We start from the raw sequence: 26540 nt of genomic DNA, 5'->3' as shown, positions 1-26540 counted from the left end.
GCAAAGTCTGCCTAGAATTGTGCTCTGCCTGCCAAAGCTTTTGATATTCCGAGCCAGGGACTGCAGTGCGCTCAAGGCTGCCGAATACTGTGTATGTCATGGTTATCTTCAAGAAATACAGTCTGTATTGAAGTTACTAAGCATACAAATGAGCAAGTCTTTATAGTTTGGATGGATTTTTCTAGCCTTAGTTCGGATAACTCTGATAAGAATAAATATGTTTGACAACTTTTACTTAAACAAGTTTTATATATGATAGTGTATATTTAGTTGGCCATATCACAATGTAAACCTGTCTGGGTTTATATGCAATAATAACTGGCTGACTGTATAATATCCAGTTTATTACATGGGAAATCAAATAAATCAAATAAATAAATGCACATAAACATTATTTTTTTTATTTAAATTAAATTATATATTATTTTTAAGTATATTAAAAAAAACATTTTATAGATTCTATATATTTAAATATGAGCTGACAAATAATATCTATAAAATAACCACTAAATAATTGATAAATTAAACAAAACTGAGTATATGTATATTCTATACAGTCAAACCAAAATTTATTATAAAAATATATAAATAGTTTAAAAAAATGGTAATAAAAATATGACAAGATCTCAGAATCAAACTGTCAGAAAAAAATAATCCTATATGTCAGATAACACTTTAGCAAATCATGGTCAGGTCAAAGTATCTGAATAATTTTTGGTTCCAAATTTTTATCAGATTTACTGGTAGTCCACTTTATGAATAATTTTTGAGTAAAATATGTCACAGTTTACTTTATTTTGCTATTCCATAAATGTACGGAAGAGGATTAGGGCCAAGCAATAATAAAAAAATAAAACCATCTCGAGATTAAAGTTGTTAAATTTCGAGAAAAAAGTCTAAATAAAATGTTGAGAATAAACTCATTAAATTACGAGAAAAAACTCGTTAAATTTCAAGAAAAAAGTTGAGATAAAATGTTGAGAATAAACTCGTTAAATTCCGAGAAAAAAACTTGTTAAATTTTGAGAAAAAAGTCTAAATAAAATGTTGAGAATAAACTCGTTAAATTACGAGAAAAAACTCGTTAAATTTCAAGAAAAAAGTCCAGATAAAATGTTGAGAATAAAGTCATTAAATTACGAGAAAAAAGTTGTTAAATTACGAGAACAAATTTGTTAAATTATGAGAAAAATGTTGTTAAATTGTCATAATTTAATGACTTTTTTTCTTGTAATTTAATGACTTTATTCTCAACATTTTATCTTGACTTTTTTCTCGAAATTTAACGACTTTTTTCTCATAATTTAACAAATTTGTTCTCATAATCTAACAACTTTTTTCTCATAATTTAATGACTTTATTCTCAACATTTTATCTCGACTTTTTTCTGGAAATTTAACAAGTTTTTTCTTGTGATTTAATGAGTTTTATTTTGACTTTTATTTCATTTTATTTTGCCTTTTTCTCGTAATTTAACAAGTTTATTCTCAGCGTTTTATCTCAACTTTTTTCTGAAAATTTAACGAGTTTTTTCACATTATATATATATATATATATATATATATATATATATATATATATATATATATATATAATGTGTGTGTGTATGTGTAATACTATTTTTCAAAAATATTTATTTAAACATTTGAAATAGCTGTGCACACCTATGCTTAAACATCAAATGAATTTTATGTTGCACAAAATAAAACAAAATGCTTTTAGTAAACAAAAAAACAACACAATCTAGACTAGTGCTTCTTATTTATGAATTTATTCTCAAATGTAAACTTCACTATTTCATGCATACAAGTTAAGACAACATACATTATTTGACAAATTCTTGTTAATTCTCATATTTGCATAGGACATAGTCACAATATTGTCTAACATGTAAAAAAAAAAAAAAAAAAAAGGTCATAAAAAGATACAGCAGAGCAACCATAGACCAGCAACAATAATATAATCTGAATAATTCAAGGAACTGTACAACTGTAATACTTCACTGTAGTGATTTGGTTGATTGCAAATCAAAATAAAATAAAAAATAGTTTCATTATGCGGCAGTTGTCTTGAATGAGGTTATGGAGAACAGAACTGGCCATTGCTAAAGAAGAGCTATTGTACAAAGTACAGAGGTGCTGGGAAATAGAAACCCAGCGCAATGTAGTCACTGGAGCAGGCATCACACGGTGTCGTTAAAAGAGATTGTTAAAATACAGACGAGTACGTACAATAGGAAGGCAAGTCGAGTTCACGCGGCGAACGTCTACAGGACAGCATGAGGCCGCTAGTGCCTCACTACGATTCAATATACAACACTTATTGAAATCTCTACAATAGGAGAGCGTTAGCACACAATGTGCTTAACTGGTATGTATGAAGAGGGAGGAATTTGAAATCCTTTTGTTCCCATATCAGGAACATCGGATTTCACAGAAAAGTCGTATGGTAGCGAGGATGCGTTCAGTCTTTCAAATGGCTCTTTCACAGTGTCTTATTTTCAGACCAGGGTTTAATCATATGGGAAGTGTGGGCGTGTTAATTTGAAATGAATTTCGGCGTTCGCTAGGGGGTCGTCTGCATGATTCTCCCCAAATGAGGGGAGTTAGGTCACCACACCTGGGGATCAGAGACAAATGGGCGCTCTGCGCTTTTAACAGGCGTGAGGTTGTGCGAACCCAACCGCACGGTTTGGCAGACGACCAGACTAACAGAAATGACCACAGCCCTCAAAAGCAGTTAGTGTCTCCTGAGCAGAAACATAAACAACAGTCGAAACTAAGCCACGGCTAAGACTTCAATCCACTTCCACCATTTCAAATAAGAGGCTCAACCTCAACTTAGCACATGACATCGTAAATAGCCATTTCTGAAGTCTAGCGATTCCTGAAGCGTGTCAACGCCTCCGAAGCTTTGTTAACCTGGATACACAATCACTGAATGGCATTTACACATCCATAAGTTCTTTGGAGAAACATCTAACTGCAAAAACACAGTGTAATTTTCACCAGTAGAGTGATCTTCACACCGACACGTCCACCTTTGGGAACATAAAGGCAATGCTGTACAGTTGTTTTGTATGTGGACTTATTCACAGATATGTATTTCTTGGGACTATATTAAATCAAAACAGCCTTTCCGATGGCTTAGAATGTGTGAATGGCGGTTAACCAAGTCAAGCAGTTGATTTTGCATATCCATGTTGAAAACTGTCAGCCTACTTTGATTGTTTCCAATAAAAGGGTGTATTTTAAAATATTTCAGTAAAACACCCAAAAATTCTTCTGAAACCATCAAACGACTGAATTCCAACTAATGCGACATGAACATTCATTTTTTTTTCGATCCTGAAGCCTTTGGTAACATGTTTAAAACAAGAATTCAATACGAGACTTCCAATGCACCCAATGCCAAAAGTGAGGGCGAAACTATGTCGTGGCACTACAGCATCCTTGGCAATAGCATCCTACTAAAATGTCATCCTCCTTCAGCACTGAGAACATCAGTTATTCAAACTGACCTTATTTTGCATGGGAAGACAATATTGGAACTGATAACTGCACATTTGTATGGAAGCCATCTTGTCTGTTCTCTGTTCTGAGAGGGTCAAGGGTTCTGTTTAAAGTATCAGAACTTGGTGGCATGGCTGTTTCTTTAGGTAAGGAGAGTATGTAGCAGTTTACAGGTGACAAATAAATGTCAGAAGGACAGCAAAGGGGAAAAAAGTTAAGTACCAATTTGAACTAGTAACAAAAGTCATGTAATACATATATCACAGTCAAAAAGAGTAATTGCAAAATAAATACATGAAGAAATTAAGCTTTGATGCATTGGTTGGATATAAGCAGCATATTTATAGCAAATGTAATTGCAATCCTTTGGAATGGTAGAGCTTTCACATAGGATGGTGAACAGGTTAATATCTGAGTTTTCACTTTTACTAATATGTGCATTTGTTCTGTACAACAATGACAAATTAAGAAAAACAACTAAAGGAAACAAAAAGTACATCGAGATCACACCAAAGGGGGGAAAATTCAAAATACTTGCGCATCTAAAAACATCATTCACCCAGCTACATACACATAAAAACGTACATCACTCATAGAAAACTGTACAAGGTCATTTTTATCTTGACTATCATTGTATATGATCAAATAAAATCACCCTTCTAATGCCTTTGGCACGCATTATTGAACTAACATGCGGTTTGTTGAATGTAGGATTCAAATGCTTTCAAAATCATTAGTTGGATTTTGTGAACAAATAGCCTTTTACAAAACAAATCATTTCTGGGTGAGTTGGGAGTGTGAATTTATGCAATCCACTGGTAGAATGAATTTCACAAAAGATGATTTGCTTTCAATATGATGCTCTGTGGGTCATAAGACCCTGATAATTCATAAAAAATATTGTCGTAATTTTACAATTCTTTCAGATATGAATCCCCCTACCCCACTCCATCAACAACAAAAAAATCATAACCTTCTTGATTTCTATAGAGGTATGAGTTTGAAAAGATACATGACAGAAAAAATTAACACAGGTATAATTCTAATGTTAAATAACATGGAAAACAATAAAACATGAATGTGACTATCTACTCACAATGCTGTGGTCTCTATGGTAATGCGATATCGAACTTGATTGTGCGAATCGCATTGCAATGCTTTTGAGAAGTCAGGATATTCCCTTTTTTCTCAACTAAAACCACCTTTTACCTTCCATGTTTCTGAATTTGGTGGTTATACACCTATATCCCGCTATTGACAAAGAGCTTTCAGTCTTTCAGTGTCCAATTTTACTAGCATTGTTGTAGCAGACCGAAAAGAAAGCCTTATGAAACACTGACAAACTTCGCAAGAAATATCCGTAATAATAATAACAATAGCTAAGATCTGAACTCAAAGAAATTAATCAGAAAAATTACAACAAATATTGAACAAATAAAGAGAAATGAGTACATCCATGGGTTGTAAGCTGAGAAACGTAGCAGGTACAGTTTGACTTGTCATGACCTAGACATGCTTCCACCTGTGTTCAATGGTCTTGCTTCGCATTCAAGTAGTATCGGTACAGTGAAAAATACAGAAACATAAGCACACGTGTTCGGTTTTACATGTAATCACCACTAACCTGGGCTGAGTGAATTTACATTGAGAAAATACATTTTTCAGTAAATATTATAAGGAAAAAAATATACATTTAAGTCATGTATACTCTATCTATCCAGTACCCAAATGCGAGAGACTTCTGTTGCCTGCAGGTTTTGGGTTTTCGAGGTTCACTGAACAATACCCAACATGTTTTACCGGGTTTGAGAAGTACTAATGAAGAGGAGGTTGGTTCGGACCGGCCTTATTCCGCCGTTGTTTTCCCTGAAATACCCTTTCCTAACCAGCAGTTGGGGGTATTTGCAGATACAATCAAGGGCGGTTGAACAGATACTAATATAAAATGTCTACAAATGAGTTAAGAGTCTTGCACACAGTGAACAAACGTGGCCAGCTTGCTTTGGAAATAAAGCTGACGTGCGAAATTCTGGAGGAGAAATACGCTAAAGTTGGCAACGTCGTAATGGCGATGGTTGACGTCGCATCTGAAATAGGGTGAGGGGAGTGTGCAACCACAGCTAGACGGCTTAACGTGTGGGTTTATTGCAGAAATAATGCCGCCGTGGCACTGTTTATTTTGATTAGGGCTGTTTTCTTTAGCTGAAAGCCGTGATTATGTGGAAGGTTTTTCTTTTTTTTTTTTGAGGGCTATGAGAGAGGCCCTGGGAGGGGGATGGGGGGCTGTTAGGAAGGATAAAGGGGGGACAAGGCCTGGCATTCACAGGCCTCCCCACCTGCTCCTCAAGCCCCGGAGCGCTCGTCCAGCTGGGCGGCTCTGATGCTGGTCTCCCCGCACTGGGCATGGAGGGTGTGCAAGGAAAAACGTGCAAGATAATATGAGACAAGACAAGATGGCTGGTTTTGACTAATGAGCTTATGAATATGAAGTGAAAAACTGTTACAGAAAACGAATATTAAAGTGTCACTTTAGGAACATTACGCCTGTGGGAAAGTGAGTACATGAATGAGGCAGCACCCCGGTAGTTTTGATAGCGGTGCCTCAGTTCCTGGAGGGTCTTGTATGCCTTTCGCTTGAGCGAGTAAGGCCCGGTCGACAGTTTCTCATGGTGACCCTTCATCCTCGGAGGCTGATGCGGCAAAGGACGGCAAATTTATTGGTCGCTTGATATGTATGAATATGTACAAATCGAGTAGTAATGCCTAAAGCTCCCTTTTTAATGAGAGTTAAGTTTGAAAGCAGCTGTTCATTGAGGTAATGAGTGGTCACACTGATGTATCAGTGGTCCGCAACAGTAAAAAAAAAAAAAAAAGGATGTGCAAGTGTTTCCCTGTGCTTGTGAAAAAGTACAGTCATTTAAAGAAAGTGTGACTGATCTCGTCCGAGAAGTCGTCGACAGTGCCAAACTGGAGGAAAAAAACACTGATAACATCTCATTTGAAAATTCCCAACATGCTCAACTCTGATAGCATATCATGCCTATTGTCTGTGAGCCGTTATGATTTGGGCCTCAACTTCCTCTATTAAACCCCCCCACCGGCTGCTTGGATGCTATCCAATCAGACGAGGCCATTTTCCCTCTTTAAGCTCCTGCAATGCATTATGGGATGCTGTTGGCGGGTGAGAGGGGAGTAGTGCAGAGGGGAGGGAGGTTTCTGTTTGAGAGAGAGGGAGCTGACTGGGTGTTTCTTCTGCTGGAGTGCTCAGCTCCTGATAAAGCCTCAGTCTTTATCTGTCTCGCTATGGGTCAACCCCCTCTTTCCTGTCTCCTGCAGATAGCACTCTTTGTTCTCATGGAGGCCTGTTGCTCTCAACACAAAGTGAGCCAGCCCTGATCATACGCACTCTGACAATCTAGTTCACACCGAGTTAACTAACTAGTGATCAACTGATATATCTGCAAGACAGGTTAATCTACTGATAATTGGCCATTCTGATGATAACAGTGTCTTGACAAACCAATACAGGCCGATTAATCAGCCAATATTTGGTCATTTTGAGATTATCGGTATCGGAAGATAACAGTATCTTATAGACTGATATATCGTTCAGGGCTGTGGTTACCAAAATCATTGTAAGCCTAAGTAGATTATAGAAATCATTGGCACCAATGGACTCTACGATCTACTTAAGCCACGTTTCCACTGCAGGAACTTTCCCCAGGAACCAGGGACTTTGGAGTGGTCCTCGGTGTGTTTCGACCGCAGGAACCAGGGTCTAAATGAAGTTCCGGGTAAAAATTTCCCCCTCAGAAAGTCCCTGCTCACGAGGTAGTACTATTCCAAAGTTCAGGAACTTTCGGGGGTGGGACATGGGCACAAAACATGTGATTGGTTGACTCCACGCAGCATTTTATTTCAACCACCATTTTTAAAAGTCTGTTGCGGTGCCTGCATTTCGAATCAAAAGAATGGCGTTTAAAAATACGACCGACGATGAGGTTCAGGCTTTATTAAGCTTATATGCGGAGGACGAAATCCAGCTGGAACTGGAAAGTTTCGCAGTCCTACGTCACTGTCACTTAATCTTCATGGTACTTAGATCGCAACAGGTCTGGGGGGGGGAAAGTTCCTGCAACAAACTGTTTCCGGGTAATTTCGGTGGAAAAGCGGCTTTAAGCTTACAGTGTTTTAGAAAATGCAGGCAAGGCCAATTATTCAAGTCAATATTTCTCCATTTTGTGATTACCAGCATCATCCGATAACCATGTCAGAGAAACCAATATATATCACCCTGGTTGATTAATAAGCCAATTTTTGGCATTAGACAAGTCAATTACATGGTTTTGGTTTTGATGGGTAGCTAGGCACCACAGTGCAATCTCATTGGCCCGAATTTCAGCTTCACATAGCTGTACATTAATTTTAAATATGGCAGCAATATCGCTAATTGTTGCATAGCGCCTGGTTATGACACTGTATGTGGATTTGATATCTTTCTTTGAAACTTTTGCTTTCGACCTCCATCCATCTCTCTCATACGCCCACTCCTTCTCGTCAGCTAGAGTGAGCGAGACAGAGTGCGTAAACCTCCACTGTAATGCTCTCGTCTCCCTGGCTAGTGTGCTATGAATAGCCCTGTGTAGGATGATGCAGTTTCCTAAGTGGAAGGCCTCTACAGATGGGCTTCTGCTGTTACCTGAGAGAATGCCAACATCCCTCCCTCCCTTCTTCCTCTGGGCAGAAAAAAAAAACCTCCCTGTTCTCTCGTTCACACCTTGGTCTTTGGTGAATTCTGCTTATGTGCTTTTTGTCTTTATTTGTATCTGAAGTAGGCGTACATCCAGACGAGTCCCTTTGAATGTGTTGTACTGTAGTGAAAAACCCTGAAGTTGATGAATGTGCTGTTTTTATTGAGGAAACAGCTGCTTTGAAACTTCAGCCTCCAAAATTGCAAGGGGAGTTTAGTTTAGTCCACTGAGAGAAGTGGTGCTGTCTGTTCTCTCCATTGGGTGGCTCAAGCATGTAAAAGTGGACTGATCATGACATTCATGCTATATTGAGAGGATTCCCTTTGAAACATGGACCCAGGCCAGCACAGCTCTTTGTGTACAGGGTTATTGGGAGATAGCGATGTTGAAAATAAAGTCATTTCCAGTCTCGAGACCCCATCACATCATATCTGGCGAGTGGTTCTGCCACTCTCTTTAAAAGACTGATTTACAAAAATTAATATTAATAAAGAGTATGAATGAATGTTAAAACCCAGAATTTGCTTCCCCTGATGTGAAAACCAACCAACCAACTCAACAACAACAAAAAAAAAAAGAGTGCAAAGGTTCCTTTTGTCCAAGTGTAAGGCTGTTTCTTAACGTATGTTATCTTCATCATGTTCATTCTTTCAAGCTAACGAGGCCATCCCTGAGCAGGGCGCAAAATTCAACCTCTGTTGAATTTCGGAGTAAAGTGATGCTTGTATTGTGCAGTCAATGTGAGTATTAAAGGAGAAAAAAAACTGTTCTGAATCCTGAGGTGTATGTGTGCCCCTCTCCCTCACCCGTTTTAAATAAAAAGAAACATCTTTACCTGTCAAACCTTTCAACTTTTTAGCTCACTTGAACAGAGCGGTTGTATATGAAAGAATTAGCAACAAAAAAACCCATAATGGAAAGAGGCTGTGGCCAGAAGCTATAAAAATACAGACATATGGTACATCATGTAAATATTGCCATGTGGTAAAGGCATTTTCTTTTTTTGTGTTTTTTCTCTTTTAGGGGTTGCACAAGAAAATTGCACTACAAGAAGCAGTTATGTACAGTACAGTACACCACAGCAAGCAACGGGGTTTAGCATGGGCGCTTAATACGCCAGTAATTTTTTGGGGAAAGAAAAACAATGGATAGAGAAGAAAAAAAATCAGCCTGGAGACCCAGGCGCTGTGGGCAGAAAGTGCGGCCAGGTTAAGGCGAATTGGCTGGGCTGAGGGCGGGGCTAAGGGTGGGGCTTGAGGCATCGGATCGACTGTAATCGCTGAGGGAGCCGGGACGTGTGCTGCTCGAGACTGTGGCGTTGCCACCACCATGCTGCCTCTTCAGCATGGCCGGCTGGAAGTCGGAGTGACGGCGTGCATGTTTCATCAGGTGGTCGCTCCGCATGAATCGTTTGTCGCACAGGGGGCAGCCAAACTTCTTCTCACCCGTGTGGGTGCGATAGTGCCGTGCCAGCTCATCAGAGCGAGCAAACTTCTTACTGCAGTCGGGCCAGGTGCAAGGAAAGGGGCGCTCTCCTGTGACAAACACAAAGAGAAAGCAGAGTTTATTACATACGTTCATGGTCAGTCAAACATATGTGATGTTTTCAAAACAGAAGGGTCAGTAAAGCTATTTAGGCATCTACAAATAAGAAGTTGCAGTTGTGCTTCAGAAAATTTGACTGTTGATACTTCACTTTGAATAAATTTTTGAAAAGTAAACTTATTCCAAAAAACAAGGTGTTAAGGAGGCCACATCATAAACACCACCATGCGTCGCTAACAGTGATAAATAGCGGCAGAGGTGCCAAAAGATGTGAACCTATTCCTTTTTTTCCTATTCCTTGTGTGGACAATGAACTCTTTCAGCAAATATAGTCCTACTGCTGCCTTTTTTATTCTACACAGCCCCCATTAAGCCCGTGCCGACATGCCTCATTGATATAATATGCTCTTTTACACTGATGTTTAAGCAGTTTTGTGGTTTCTCTTGGAATAATAACATGTAGCATTCACTGAAGAAAAGGCTAATCTAGAACAGTGCACAAAAGTCACCCATACACCAAGTTTACACACTAGACCTGCTAAACCACCACAGAATCGAGATCAGTTCACACTAAAAACAACAGTGAATGACCCACACCATTCACGTCCAGGTCACGCAGGGGTTTACCTTTAAATCCCAAAATCACGTCTCTTTTAACCAGACATGAAAGACCTGATGTGGCACAACTATTTAGAAGCGGCTCATGAGAGCGTGCTAATTCTCTCCTATAGAAGCAAAAGTCTGCAAAAAAAGTTTTCCTTTTACAGTCGCTAAGCTGAGTGAAAAGCCCACACATTAAACCAGGAATGCACTGCATTAAAAATGAACCATATGTTCCAGCCCAGTAAGCATTGCATCATGCTAATTGGAGAATCATGAGAATACTAGGGGGACATGTATCACTTTGACTGCTCCAAAGAGGCTTATGGGATTTACTGACTCATTATTGAGATAACTGATGGACACACAAACACATACTCGCTGGTTTATATGGAACTGGCACACATCTCGAAATGGCCTAGCAAAGTATTTTTTCTTCCCCCCCATTACCTCCACATGTTGCAAAGCCAGACAGCGAGTTTAATTAGGCAGGTTAACAGGTTTACTCTGGTACCCTGCCCCAGCTTGTACTCAAACATGAAACTAGCAATGAGCCAAATGCATGGGAAATTATACCCTACCCCTTCCCCTTCAGGCAATAAAAGTGGGCTTTGACACAAATCTATCTAAAGCCAGATGGGACCATATATCTCGGTGCGGTTTCCTCAGAGTTTCATGTAAGGCGAGTAGATGCGGTACCCACGCCCTCTTTCTTTGTGCACACGAGGGCCCACATGTCAGATAAAGCATGTATTTTAGGTCCATTTCATTTGTTGTCTTCCCCCACAAATGTGAGAACTCCTTTACTTATTTTACCAGCTTTTCAACAGCCGTTTCTCTCCCTAAGCAGTGCCACCACAAAGGTCTTGTAACCACTGTTGAAAAGTGGTTCTATGTCTGCGCTTTTCACAATTTTTGAAAAGCAAAGAACAGGAAAGAAAAACCCAGACATCTCAGTCATTACTTGGTTAAATTAGACAGAACAGGCAAAGTACACAATGTGATCCAGACAGCTTGTTGCTGCTGCCTTTGTTTTGTGGTTTACCCTTAAGCCCCAATGAAAAACAACTTCAAACGAAACATATACGTGATACCAAATTTATGTGTGGAACGACAGCTTTGCTGGGGTCCCTTCCCCCTACAATAAAACACTCAGAAAGTGAGAGAAATAGCAGGCAGAGTGAGTCTAGACTGTCTATCTATGACCCGTCACTCACTTTCAGACAGATTTTCTCCCTCCATGTCCACAAACACACATACAAAAATGCATGAAATATGCACCTCACACATAAACCCTTTCAACATTCTCAACAAATAAAACCTTCATACACAAATGGAAATATAATCTGTGTGAATGAGCTTTATGTCCATAACAATGTGTAGGTTCACTTATCTGTCATATATTATATCCTCCCACACACACCCATGTGACAAAACGCACAAAAATACACAGTTACGCACACACAAACACTCACTCCTACTCTAAGTAAAGCAAATAACTTCTTAGTGCTCTCATTGCTACAAAAACACATCATCTGATACTCATTTTCCACACACATATTCAATCCCATCCAAACATACCGTAAGTATACAAAACCACAATTTAAATCCTCTAACCTTCAAACGTGCCACACCCACGAGAACTAATTTGAGAGGGTCACTGTTGTTTGACCTTTTTTAAACATCCTGGATCTAGTCATGATTGTGGCGTATAAACATAAATACACAAGATCTAACATTAGCGTAGTAGGAATAGGACAGAGCGTTGGGAGGTTTAAGATTCTTCCTTCAGTGACGACAGGAGCCAACCTGTAATTTACGGTCTAATTAATACACGAAAGTGTCTGTGGGAACTTGAGGTTGTAAAGTGTGAGTTATGAGATGGAGGAGCTTCATAGCAAAGGTAAGAGTTGCAATAGTATGAATATTTTACAGGTTAAAACAGAGATGAGCAGGAGTAGGCCTTGTAAAGGTGTGAAGGGTGGCATAAATACAATGCACAGATGTTAGACTAAAGCTCTCAAGAGCAAAGCAGATGAATAGGGCAGGTTTTGAAAAAAAAAAAAAAAAAAAAAAAAAAAATCAACAAAAAAAAGGCAATTTATTTTTATTTCAGTTTTAGCTTAATAATTTTGGTACTTCAACTTCAACATATTTATTTCAGTTAGCAGCTTTATAGGCCTTATTTATTTAATCTTTTCCTCCTTATGTTCCTTATGTTTAATAGTTTTAGTTTTATTTAACAGTAACAACACTTTTTGCAGTTCATAGTGAACTGCAAAAAGTCCAGAACACTCCTGAGGATAATGTGCTAGCATATATGATGAAAAGCACAAAAGCATCACCAAAAGGACATGACCATTCGGAACTAGGTAACTCCTTAATTTTCTGCTTGCATGGTGCAACCATAACTAAGAGTTCAAGTGGGACACATTTCCAGGAATATTATTATCACCAATGAGGAAGCTCTTGACTTGGCTCTGCAGTAGGCTTATGTAAAAAGATTGCACTGTCCAGCGTGTGGCAGTTTCATAACAGATGGAATATGCTGCGGCACTATACAACACATCAAGAACCATGCAAAAGGGACATCGAGGACGCTTCCACTTTTTGTCCCTCTGGGAAAACAATAGAGAGTCCGTAACCCATGGTGAAAGTGTGTCATGCTGTTCATGCAAATGGCCATGCCAAAATTTATGTAAACTTTACTTTATTGACCCCTTGCCTGTGGTCAATATATATTTTTTTTTAATCGCAGCATTGCAACGTGGCACTTGTTACAAATGGAGAATTTTTGAAGTGGTTTGTGTAGATTAGGCACTGGCATGTCATCATAATGATGGGCTACACCCTATCTGGTGTGGTGCAACCAGCCCTGCATGTGCCCATGTCTTGTCGCAACTGGGGATGGTAATTAGGAGAGATTTAGATTCGACCTCCATGTTAACGAACACAGTGACCCAGTTACCCTTTGCAGCAGTTACATCACAGCTGCTAGTACGGACATCCCATAGCTAAGGAAGCCAAGCAACAGTGTTTCCCTTCAGAGACGATGCCATTATGTCACAGACAGCAGCCTTACATAACTGTTCCCTTACAAGGCCACTAGGTCAGTAAATAAACTCATACTTGTGTCTTCTCTCATGTACAAAAACACACTTGCAAATCCTCAGCTCGATTTCACAGAGGCCCAAATAAAGAACAACTTCAGACTCCTTTGAATCTGTAGGAAACAGGAGAAAAGGGCCTTTTGAGGTGAACAGTCTATGGCACAGACATCTGATCAGGCCACTATCTGAGCAACACAAGTGCAGACTGAATGTCGATCCAGGAGACTTGGTGTCGCTCACCTGTTCCAACAAGAGCTACCAGCATCTCTGTGTGGGTGAGATAAAATTCCTCAGGTTTCTTCAACCGTGAGGCCACTTACGCAGGCAGAGACGTAGGTAGGAATGGAGACAGCCAGACACTGTGTGAGAAAGGCAGGCAGACATTAATACAGGCAGTGAGGACCTCCAGTGGGAGGTCTTACAAATCCTTTATAACCATGAGCTCAAAGTACACTCTCTAGGCTTGCTCAAGGGCTATACACACCTGATGCTCTAGAACATGCTCTGAAATGAGGTATTCCAAAGATTAAACTCTGGAAGTCCCACGTCAGTTGCTGTCATTTGGAAAACTGAGAAAATGTAAATTAGAAGAAGACTTTGCATTAATCCTACAGATACCAAACCAACACATCCATGCAGACATCACACAATGCCCACACAAAATGGAGGAGATGAGTTTATAGCAGAAACCCTTTGCTATTTGTTCATTTTAACTTGCAGGATGGTCCGATCAGGACCAGGAGAGTGGAAACTGATCATAGATTAGTTGAAAAGACCTATTTATAACCATAAGTATTTAGAAGGTTACTGTGAATTTGTCCTCTTTTTTGCAAGGTTTATTGCCAAGAATCTTGCAGACAGTGCACATGTGCCTTCAGTTACCTTTAGCCACAGGCAAAGCAAAAACAATACAACAAAAACAGATGTAAACTAGAACAAGACATGATGCATTCAGTATCATATGTATTAGATCCCGATGTTGCAGGTGGTGATCCCAATTAGATCAGACGTTCTGAATCAGGGGCACAGTCCTAGCCTCTGGTCTACCACCCTGATTCATTATCTGTGGAAAACCATAAGGAGCTTCAAAATGCCACCACAAATATAGTTGCAGCACTTACACAGCAGGTTGTAATTTGTTCCTGGTGGGTCATTCAGGAATCTGCCAGCTCAAGCCCTCAATGTTATTGATAAGACTGCTTTGGACATTGAAGACCCATTCAGGCCTCTTCTCAGACCAAAAGCTTCCAAAACTGTCTGGTCTGCAAGAAAGTTCTCAGCACAGCAAACTGGGGAATTTCTGCCAACAAACCAGCTTCCCCTTTCCACTAGGGCTGAAATGTTTGCCGAGATGATCTCATCACCCCATAGGAGCAGGGAATTTTGGGAGTGGATGCAATCCCATCAGGAACCAAGTTGGGAGAGAGATATGGGTCACGCCCTCCATCCAACCGAGGTTGCCAAGAAGTGAGTTCACAGAAACTGCAACACCATGGAGACCAGAAACCACAAAGTTTGGCACAAATATAGTTTGGACTTTGTCATTATAATTGTGGGTAATTTAGCAAACAGGCAGCATTATCATCATATCTCCATTAGACACAACTTCATATTAATCTCGTGAAGGTCTAGTGAGCAGATTGCTGACTGAGTGAAAACTTTCCTGGTGGTTTGACCCAGATTACAGCATTCACAGACAAGTGTGGGAATGGAACAAAAAACAGAAGTACAACACACATGTGCATGTGCTAATGGAGGGAGGGGGTGCAGGGTTGAATAACCACACTGAGACTTGGTGAGTCAGATCAGGCTTTCAGTACTCAGTTCGTGCCAGTGACTTTGAGAAATTAAGGATTAATGCTAATGGATGTGGGTGTAACAAAGACATTATGGCTAGGTCAGGTGCAACGATTAGGACTTGACCAGACTTGTCCGGAGACATTGTGACAAAGGCAACTATGTTTAATTTATTATCCTCTATTGTCTTTGATGAAAAACGCTAAAAACCACTTGCTTTTCAATTGCACATTCTCCTCCCAGGGTTTTAATGCCGTTGAGAAATGTGAACAATAGCGCTGGCCTTGTGTTTGACAAGAGAGTCTTCACCATCAGGCATTTCAATCAAGCCTTCCAAGCCTAGTAGACATAACTCACTCCTCCCTGTCTCTACAGCACATGTGCACACACGGTCTAAGACACATTATATGAGGAAGCAGCCACAACTGCTGCAGATTTACATCCCCTCCTCTCTCTTTTCCCACCTCGTGATGAGCGCATCTCAAAGCATTGCCCTACTCATAATTGCAGCCTTGGAATAGACCTTCCTGTAGTTCCTGGCCTAACTGGGCCACTAGGATTGTTTTGCAACGCAGCTTAATTATTTTAACTCCATTTAACGAGGGACATTAAGACAGCTGTAGCCATAAGCCTACGAACGGTAATAGGCAAGAGCAGGTGCGTGGGGTCACCCATGGCTCTGACACTCATGTACAGACACAAAGCCTGCTAAATGTCAGGACACTGAGCTAAATTTATTTTTATATATAACCAATAGCAGAAATTTTGTATGAAGGCTGATCTGGAACAAGCTTCCTCTTTTGAAACCCCAATTTTTATGGACAAATTGTCCTGTCCAGCTGGATCGTTTCTTTTGTCAACCATGAAATCATCCAAGCATTAATCAAAGCTATTTTAGGCTCTGTTAACATCCTTGAATGATGCAAAACTTCATGGGACATTTCAACCCAAAATGAAAATTTGGTTATTGCCCTCATGTCTATGGACTATCCCCAAACAACAAGGAAACGGGTGTGTAAGAGAGTGAAGAAAAACTCACAGTGCTTACGTCGACTGTGTTTATGTGAATAGCCACCAAGGTGGCATTTTGACATATTTCTGTGTTTATTTAACCAATTAGGCGCAACCAAAGACAATGTCTGCTGTCCTTGTCCATGTTCTGCTCGGAGAACATGCACAGAAAGCATCCTGTCAGTAGAGGATTCAATTCTCTTTCGCGGCATATTGCGCTCTCAATATTTCTATTTAATATCAAGCACATCCTACTTTTTACTTTCTCATTCATCAACAGAATTGTAATTGGCTGCTTTTTCTGCAGAAAGCTGATCTCTAGTGACATTTCTAATTTTTTATTGATCATTTGGTGGTTTAGGGTGAGAGACCTGGCGCATTTTTGTCAAAGAGCCAGGTGTGGCTCGCAAGCCATAGGTTCCTGACCACTGCTTGAGACTATATTTTATTTGTTGGTTTTCTGCAAAAGAAACAAAATTAATTCAGTTTATGTACAAAATGGAACAAGGTTGAGTAAATTAAGTAATATTTGGGTTAACTACACCTTGAACATTTTTAGTTCCTGAAGATTTAACTCGAATAGACACCACTGCCAGTGAGATCTTCTCTATGCGAAACACCCAAGCCAACCCTTCCCCCATGAGTGTCCACTGAATCATCCTTTTCATCCCACAGCCACGCCTGGCAGAGCACACAGGCCCAGGTCCTCCACATACAGATTTATTACACAGTAAGGGGTCAAACTGGCAAGAGCTAATGTCAATATAAAAGTCTGAGAGGCAACCAAGGTTCTGGTACAGAGCAGAGAACAACCTCTCTCTCCTTTTCTTTTGGTTTCTCCCCTCAATCTTCATCTCAAAAACCGAAATGCATGCACTGCTTCTGCAACTGCAGAATCAGATTGCCAGCAGATGCAGCGGAGCAAGTGACCTACATCAATGGAGGGCTTTGACAACGGATCCCACCCAGTACCCACCCCCACACTTCTGCCTTTCCGTACAGTACATCCCCACCCACAAATTGCAGGGTTAGCGCCCCACGTTGAGTTTGCGTGACACCCTAAGCCAGCGGCTCATGCTTCAGGAAGCTGAAAATACAGCTCCACACTAGCTCCAGATCCCCTTCTTCCTGCACAGAGAAATTGACACCCATACATAGTAAATGTAAGAAAGAAAAAGAGCTCAAACTATACAACGCTTCAGCAGTTCTTTCACCTTACACCCTCACGGGTGGGCGGAGAGGACACAGGGCAATGGGGGATGGTTGGGTAGGAACAGACTGGCTTTTATATGATGCTGCCAAAGCTAGCTAAAGTAACCATAAGTTCAGCAGAGTATGAAAGGTACTTATAGGAAGCTTTGGCCTAATACCAACTCTATGGTGAGTTAACTATGACTGACTTGGTCTAATGTATGGTGAAGTTGGAGTTGGTTTTTGGTTTTCATAGCAGCTAAAGACTGTATGCTTTTCTTCATATGAAAGAAAAATAAGAGAGCTGTATTCCCGTTAGTGAGGGCTGCTTCAGGAGAGATGGATGACTGCAAAAGGGCGGATAAGCGCATGATGAAACACCCAGGGGGTTTTAGTACTTCAGCCAATCATATTTGAGTGAGAGAGAGATGCACCAAAGCATGTTTTCTACCATTCACACAGGAGGCTGTCTGTAAAAATCTGACACAAAGAGACTTTATCATCACAGAAATGAGAAATGCTAAGTGGACAGAACCGGTGCGTACAGACAACTGGGTCAGTGACATGTAAAATATCCACAATAAATAAAAGGAAAAATCTTTAAAATAAAAAAAAAAAGTTCTTTGAAATGTACTTTTGTCATTCATGTTTGTTTCATATGGTTTCACAAAACTTAAGAAAAGTTTAATTGTAATGACTCTAAAATAGCCATGTGGTGTAACAATTTTTAAACGAATATTACATTTTTGGGCAGTCGCAACATAAGACATTTTACAACCTGAACTAAAACAGTAAAAAAACATTTTTTCTGATATTTTTAAAGGCTAATTGACCTAGAATAGCTAATAACTTTTAACTTCTCTGTTCTCTAATCTTCTCTCAAACATAAAATGCAAGTACACATACAACTCATGTGATCCCTGCTTAACATCATTCCCATGTATCCTGAATGACAAGTGGGTCAGCCAAGTCCATGCACTCTTGGGCATCTAACATATATTCTGGTTACAACGTAGCAGGCCAGGGGTGTGGAATGGAAAATCGTTTTAGTCAGAGAGAGCAGAATTCCTGTTGTGAAACCATCACACTCACACTGCGCCCAGCCCCACCCCGACCATGGCACTGTGCCCAGCACAGGGCAGAAGTGCCCAGGTCCAGCCCATCCTCTAAAACCTTCCACCTGAACCACGAGCAGGATGACTGCACAGGATGTCATGTCTGTAAATAACCCAGTGCAGAGGAAAGAAAAATGGCTGACGAGTCAGTTTAATTTTGCACGTATTTGCTATAAACTTGGGAGGAGGGTATGCTTTAATGCGCACTTTAACCAATGGTTCAATCTATTGTTCGAGTGAAAACATTTGACCACGTACACAATTTTCATCCATACACTGAATTCTGTAGCAAAACAATGTAATCTACACATTGTGCCCACTATTGTATCTCATGGGACTCCTGAACACAATATAAAGGATCACGTAAGGAACATAATGGTTTGCAGACCAAACAAAAAAACTAACCAACTGTGAAATATGTAATTATGGGCTTTGTTTATGTGTATGTTAAAGAGGGGTGCTGCTGGTGATTGAAGCTAATGCATACTAGCCACAGGCACCATGACCTTTTCTAATGACCCAACCCATAGTGGTTCTGTAATCACGTGATTCATAACAGTTAAGGCAAGAGGTGGACAACAGAACTACATCCTGCTGAGATGTGATTCAAAATGAATAAACATGTTTTAATTTGAGCAATCTTGTTAAAATTAGGTAAGGATAAGTGTGAGGTCATCAGTTTTTAAAAAAAACAATCCTGTCTTTGGTGGCACAATGTACTTGTCAAATGTTGGAGAAAGTTACTTTTAAAAGTAATCCATTACAATATTGTGTTACTCCCTAAAAAAAGTAACTAATTGTGTTACTAAGTTACTTTTTATGAAAAGTAATCTGTTACATTACTTTTTGTGTTACTTTTACTCACCTGGGCTGGGCTTGTTTGTTTTTTAATAATAACAAAAAAAGTGTTAAGGCCCTTTCAAACCAAGAGTGAAAGGAATAAGCCTCAGGCTGAAGGAAATACATATTTACACCTGTACAGTAGAGGACGCTGCTCAAACAAACCTTTCAGCTGTGCTGACATTTTTGATTAGGATACAGAAGAATTGGTTGATTTGGATCATTGAAGGTCAGCAGCAAAGACATTGGTTAATAAAGTAAGATTAAATACATAAAGTATATTTGTGTACTATGTAGTAATTACTATAGGTTTGCATAAAAATTCTGAGATTGCATTTCATTGTTAAGTAACTTGTGTTACTTATTTGAAAAAGTAACTTAGATGATATTTTGTTGTAAATTGAAAAAGTAATGCATTAATAAACTAGTTACTTGAAAAAGTAATCTGATTACGTAACTGAAGTTTCTTGTAATGCGTTACCCCCAACATTGGTACTTGTTAGCATCCTTCCCCCAACAAAGCTGCTTTAGCCAATCTTGCTCATCAATTTGTGACGAATTCTGTCCTCTTATTCTCTTTCGGCTTGAAGAGGAACCCCGCCTCCTCATACTCGCAGGAGATCAGACAAAGCTGTCTGGTAACCTTAGACCCTCAACCTGCTGTGTTCCCCTTCTCTTCACCAACCCACTCAGCAGAATGAGCAATTTGTGTACCGCATTTGCTCTCATCTTCTACGTCCCACCGCTCCGCTCGCTCATACTTACCATCTCAATGCAGCAGAGGATTACAAAAACCTCTGAGGCCTTGGAGGTGATCTCATTTAATCTCCCTTGCACAGCACATCATGCAACAGTGTGATCTGAGGCATGCTATCAATATTCAAGACTCTCTCAAGTACTTAGTGGCTTGATGTGGTAACATGCCCCTACACTTCCTTGGAGATATTCCCATGAGTACAAGGACTAGTGATACAGGTCCTGAGTATCCCAATCAGAATAATGAGTCTAGAAGCTGGGGCCAGGTGACATTATGGAGTTGTACCGGGAGAAGATTAGATTATGGGGCGAGGGAGATTAACCCAGAACACAGGGGCCACATGTACCCATTCTGATCACGAGGGTCTGTCATGGGTTTGCCATTGAAAGCAATTTGTGAACCTAATGAACTTTTTCATTTAAACTTGACTTTCAAAAAGAATCTGAAGAGAATGCTCACACACACAAGTATGGTGAATGCCTTTAAACAGGATTATATGTGAAACTGAGTTAATTGAATGCAAGCTTAAGGAATATTTCGAGTACAAGTTCAGTAGAAGCTGAGATCAGTTGACAGTATCTGTGACATAATGTTGATTTTTCAAGTTTTTTAAATATTTTTCAAGTGAATTGTGCATATTCAGAGATATTAAAACACTCATCGTTTTAATAGTATAGCCACAAGATGTTAACAAAAAAACTGCTTAATGTTTTGTGTAAATGATGATTTAAACAGATTTGCACCTCACGATTTTTGCTTCTTTTTTTTTTAATGAGATGTTGAAATTACATTTCCAGGACAGGTAATCAACATTATTTAACAATGCTGCTGATTGCACTTATTTTGGATTGAACTCAAAATATTACTTTAATGCTGAAATGAAAATAATGGTTTATTGCATTGCATTAAATCTTTAAACGTGTAGAAATCCAATACTGTCGAGGTAAAGTACTAATCAAGCGGTTTCACTTTGCAAGTCGGGTACCGCATGCAAAATACTTTCAGAGGAACTACACTTACGAGAAAAGTAACACTGAAAGGACACCATGTCTTTTGTGCATACCGAACCGCCAGAACACGTCACAGTCACTGCCTTGGCTTTCTCAAGCCATGTCACTTCCTCATCCTAAACCGAAATTAGCAGGTTTTGTAAAAATCTTTTTTTTTTTTTTTTTCACTCCCGGATGGCCCCACACCCATTTCGTCGGCATGTATGCCTACCACAAGTTCCTTTTCTCATAATAAGTGAAATGCAGTCTAATAAAGTAGTGATAAAGCTATAAATGATCATCTGCAAGCATATTGTGCACCATTACAGTTAACAACTCATCAAATGCACACCAAGCATCTCTCTGAATCTGTCCATCTGTGTTTATTAGGATGATTAATGAGCCTCTCCTTATTCAGCCACATGCTGGTTGGAATCTTTTCCTTTCTTTCTACCCTCTCCAACTTTCCTGTGTATCCTCCTTTCTTGCCTTGAGACTCTGCGCAGTCATAAAACATCTGTCAAATATTACACTTGATGCTCTCCTAGGGCAAAATCTACTCTTAACTTGACTAAAAACAAAGTGGGGCTAAAAGTTCAGGATGCACCCAGACAACAGAGTCAGTGCCAGTACAGTCAGACTAAACTGAAACTATCCTCTCGAAAGGTCACAAGAAGGTTATTTTACTAGACTTATCTAAGTGAGGGACAATCTGTAACCACAGGTTACCACAGAATTACTGAGGGCAAGAATACATAGTCTTTCTTTAAAAAGAAAACAAAGCTACAAATAGATCCTGCACCTAAAATTGTTGGCTTGGCAAACGTATGTGGTTTGAGACAGTTAGCGAGATGGAAAGGGTCATTTCAGTCTGCAAACAAGTGCTTTACAAAGCTAGTAACAAATTCCTGGGAAGGGAAATAACACTTACATGGTTCTCTCTATTAATACAATATTGTATTCAAAAGTGCAAAGTCAAAGGTTCCTTCCATTTAAGAACATTACAGTTTAAACAACTGCATTTGCTGCAGTGCATTTCAAAGCGTTAAGTTGAGCCCTTTGCAAAATGTCTGTGTTGTTTGATCATGACAGTACATCTGCTCCAGCTCTTTCATAAAACGCCTTCTTCTTCCAGCAAGCTTGCACTTGTGATGGTTGGGCCCTCCCCCTTTCCCCAAGATGTACTCATTCAACCATATAGCACATGAACACTGCAAAGGTCTTGCAAACAAATGAGATATTTACACTTTATTCCTACAGAGGTTGCCATGACGGAAACATGCAACAAAGAAACATATCAAGACCTGTTGCATTTGTCAGAAATTACTAATTATGAAAGCAGCTTGACTAGCGTGACTGCATCTCTGCACGTGAAGGAAAGCCCAAGCTATACTATATGACTCCATCAACCACATTGTAGAAAGCTGGATGCAACTCTCTGCTCAAATCCTGCTGGATTAAAACAAATGATCCAAAGCAAGGTTCAAACCAGAACCAGCAGGGAATTCAGGGCGTTTGCTGAAGTCAAATGAGGTCTCCAGTACTTTTGGCTCCCCAAGTTTGTTTTTATAACTCTGTGTTCCCCCCTTCAGTTCAAAAGCAGTGTGGTGCTGGGAGAAAGATCCATTCTCTCTTTGCTCCATTGGTAGAGACTGATGGAAAATCTGCTGAGTGCTTAAGAAAGGCTTCCATAACAGAGCTGAGCCTGGACTGCTGAACTCAAATGACCCACATTCTCTGATTACCAAAACAAATGAGATGGAACGCTCATTGTTTAACCGAATCATGGTCCAATCGCAGCCCGGTGACTACAGTGAAACCCAATCTAAAGTCTGGAACTTAGAGAATAACCCAACTGAAAGACAGGAAGTGAGGGAGGTCTTAAATGCATTGCACACCATAAAAAATAAATAAATAAATAAAAATCGCCGATGAATTGTGCTGTTTATCTGCTCTAAATGACTGACACAAAACTAGACACATAACCAATACCATACACTGGACCACAACTGGAGCTGGAGTTTTACAGAACAATATGCCTGAATGCAGGGTGGCATGTGGTGTATTCTGACATAAACATGTCATTATATATACTGTAAAAGACCAAACCTATTATCAAGCAAAGTAAAAACTAAAAGGAACAGCAACTGTGTAGACGACACGCCCTCCTTGAGTACTTCAAAGCTACAGTATATATTACATAAAAGACTTATGTACTGAAATTCTGGCCAATCCACACTACATAACTATATCTTTTAATGTGTCTATGTAGTCTTTTAAACTATAAACAATATTTTGATGCTAAGGTAAGGGTTTTGGGGCTAGTCTCAAAAAGATAACTCAAAAGATATGATTTTTGTGGTGGCAGCAAATCCAGATAAGCATGAGAGACGAGATGTGCTGCCAACATTTTCATCACATTTATTGTTGGTATAGTACATCCTGGCTGTTTTTTTTTTTTTTTATCTGACAAGATGTGCTGCCAGTGTTAAAATGTCAAAGATGACAGTTAAAGTCATCGTGAAATTCACATGGGATGAGTCACTGTGGTTGATTTGTTGGCTTCTGGATTATAAAAGGATGAGTAGTTTATTTACATATGGGTTATAGATTTTATATTTGTTTAACTTTAATGCTTTAATTAGAATGATATCAATGTGCTGCGCTTTAGTTTGCACATAGCTGAACTTTAAACCAATCAAATTATACAGGACTTCTTTAAGATTGATAAATGCATGTGCAAAACTGCATATTTTCAAAGTCAGTGGGTAGCCCAAAACAAATAGTTTGAAATGTTGCACATAGACACGTCTCCTCCCCTAATATTCAACCAACATGAGTTTTTCCAATTACACATTCTTACAATTTTACATCTGGTAAAACAGGCAAAGATGATGATAAAGAACTGAGAGTATCAAAATTTAACCATCACACATGGACACCAATGATTTACAGAAACACTATCTGACAGGCTATATTATATTTAACTGATAAAACACGACGCCGTGCCTGAACATCCATCATTTAAAGTAACCAGGGTGTGTTTCGGAAAACCCTGACACAATTTATACACTATCTCTGATCAGAGGCCACAAGGTGTGAAGAACGGTTTCGATTTATAGCAGGGTTTCCTGTCAGGAGGTCTATTGTCTTTCATAAATGATATCGGCGGCATTACACGTCACGACGCATGAAAACGTGGTACAGGACGTGTAATTACCTTTCTAAATGTATTTTCCATCCTAACCGTCAATTATAAAGGCTTGAGGTCTGCGCTGAGGGCGGGTAGCCTACCGTGCGCGGTTCCGCGCTCGGCTGGTCGAGTCTGTTGCTGGCCAGATCAGCTGGCAGTCTGTCTGACGGGGGTGTGGCACATCACAACAAAGAGCTTAACAGTCAAACAAGCAACCGCAGAAGTCTCACCAACCCCCATCTTTTATTCAGTTTTCATTTTTTTAAACCCCCTTAAATATTTTTAACGGACTAACGCAAAGAAAAAAGTCAAATTATGCGCGAATATGCTGTTTCTGGACGTTCAAGGCCGTTGCTGTCTGCACCGCGAGCTACAGCCAAGTGACTTTTCGCAAACCACCACCTTCGTCTTCTGAAACTATAAACTACAAGACTTTTTATGAGTGATTACATCATGGTGTGCCTGGCTTTTTTTACTCCAGCAATGAGATAGATTTAATTGCGCGCAGACTTTTTATGCAAAGGTATTATGCATGCGCGTGTGCGCGCACATATGGTGTAACGTAAATGGTTTGTAAGCTATAATATCTTGTTGAATGTTTATTTTATAGTAGGCCTATACTTAAGTTACTTGTAACATTCTTGGTGCTTTATTTTATTGTTTTCTTTGCTGTCACCATTTTATAGCTTGTATTAATGCTTTGGCAATATATTCATGTCAATAAAGTGCCCTTTTTAAACTCCAGACTGATTCATTTGTGTGAGTATAGGCTTATATAGGCGAGGCTCTGGGGGGAGAAGAACTGTTGCTGTTTACCATATAGCTTCCTCATGGTGGGCGTGACAATATTTACGATGCTATTTCGAATAATATATTTCTCCCTTCAAAGTACAAGTTAGAGCAAATGCACATTTTCTAAAAGATATTGTATTAAGTGCGACAACAGTTGTCCCATCAAGTAAAACTGAGCTTGTTCGGAACATAATGTGCCCAAAATGCGAAAACGTCGCGATGTTTACATTGGATCTGCGAAAAGGCAAATACACTTGGCAGGAATGGAAACTGACCTGTATGTGTCCTTAGGTGGGCTTTGAGGTGGGATGATTTGCCATAAACTTTTTCACAACCTGAATAGTGGCATTTGTGCTTTTTCTGTGGGGGTTCTTGTTCAATTCGACCCCTAAATCGTTTGTTTCTTTGTTTAAGAGCAGAGTCGCCGGTGATGGTGGTAGGTGTGGCAGAGTTCCCATCATCTCTGGTCAGGGTTGCTGTTGGTGGCGTGCTCTCCTCCTTTATTTTTGCCTGCTCGGCAAAATTGGTGGGGGTCTGTTGATTAAAATCCGCCAAAATTCTCGCCACCACAAAAAGAGATGAGTTGTCTTTCAAAGGCTCCTTGGTTTCTTCTCCATTCCTCTGTGCAGCCGCAGTTTCGGGTTTGATCTCTCTATTCCCTTTTGGACTGTGGACAATTGCTTGGCTGGACATTGACACAAGGCACTCTGCTGCGAAGTGATCCATTTCGTTTAAGAGTAGAAACTGTTTCTTTATGACATTCAAACCCAATGACAACTCAGTAGATCCCTTTGTGTGATGCTGAATAGGCAGCTCTCATAAGCAAACTCACTTTGCACTATCTTACCGGCTTTTCAGCAACACTGACATCCTGCATGTAAATCATGCGAGATCAAGCCGTGAGCGCGCAACACCGACTGCTTTCTTCCTTTAGAGATAAGTTTCCGGTGATGAGAGCTCTGAAAACTTGTCTTGATTGAGTACCAAAACTCCCATCGTGGCTGTAGTCCTCGCAACGTTAAAGTGACAGTATGCTGTGCGCCGATTAGTGCTGATTGTATCCATGCTGGGGGCGTGCCGGCCGGTAGCGTTTGGCAACGTCATCCGCGCCGACGCGCGCTCATTGGATGGCGACGTGTCCCGGAGTGCTCTACCTTACTTGCCCCCACCAACTTTTACAAAGTATAAAAAGGAACTTCACTCAGGAAGGAGATTATTTTGAAGCATTATATTTTTATCCATATCCATAGCCTAAACGGTAAAATAACTGGTTATCATACCATATATGTTGAAAACTGGTAAAGACAGCATATGTGAATTGAGCAAAGCAATGAAGA

The 26540-nt window shown here is 39.8% G+C and overlaps 1 protein-coding gene across 1 annotated transcript; it reads right to left on the bottom strand.

Moving 5' to 3' along the window:
• Positions 1–1759: 1759 nt before the first annotated feature.
• Positions 1760–26238, bottom strand: klf13 (Kruppel like factor 13). Its single transcript, XM_067378846.1, has 2 exons — positions 25479–26238; positions 1760–9798 (listed from the first exon to the last, which is right to left on the bottom strand). Exons 1-2 carry the CDS (start codon positions 25927–25929, stop codon positions 9473–9475), a joined length of 777 nt encoding a protein of 258 aa, XP_067234947.1. The 5' UTR covers positions 25930–26238; the 3' UTR covers positions 1760–9472.
• Between the last annotated feature and the right edge of the window lie 302 nt (positions 26239–26540).

The sequence above is a fragment of the Chanodichthys erythropterus genome, chromosome 24, assembly GCF_024489055.1.
Source record: "Chanodichthys erythropterus isolate Z2021 chromosome 24, ASM2448905v1, whole genome shotgun sequence".
Lineage (NCBI taxonomy): Eukaryota > Metazoa > Chordata > Actinopteri > Cypriniformes > Xenocyprididae > Chanodichthys > Chanodichthys erythropterus.
This window is presented reverse-complemented; position numbering and strand designations above follow the sequence as displayed.

What these genes read in the sequence shown, in the direction of transcription:
- klf13 (XM_067378846.1), bottom strand. Translation starts at nt 25,929, where the DNA reads ATGGATCACTTCGCAGCAGAGTGCCTTGTGTCAATGTCCAGCCAAGCA. An exon ending in CCACCTAAGGACACATACAG is followed by an intron (nt 9,799 to 25,478) that starts GTCAGTTTCCAT and finishes TGTTTGTCACAG; the next exon opens with GAGAGCGCCCCTTTCCTTGC.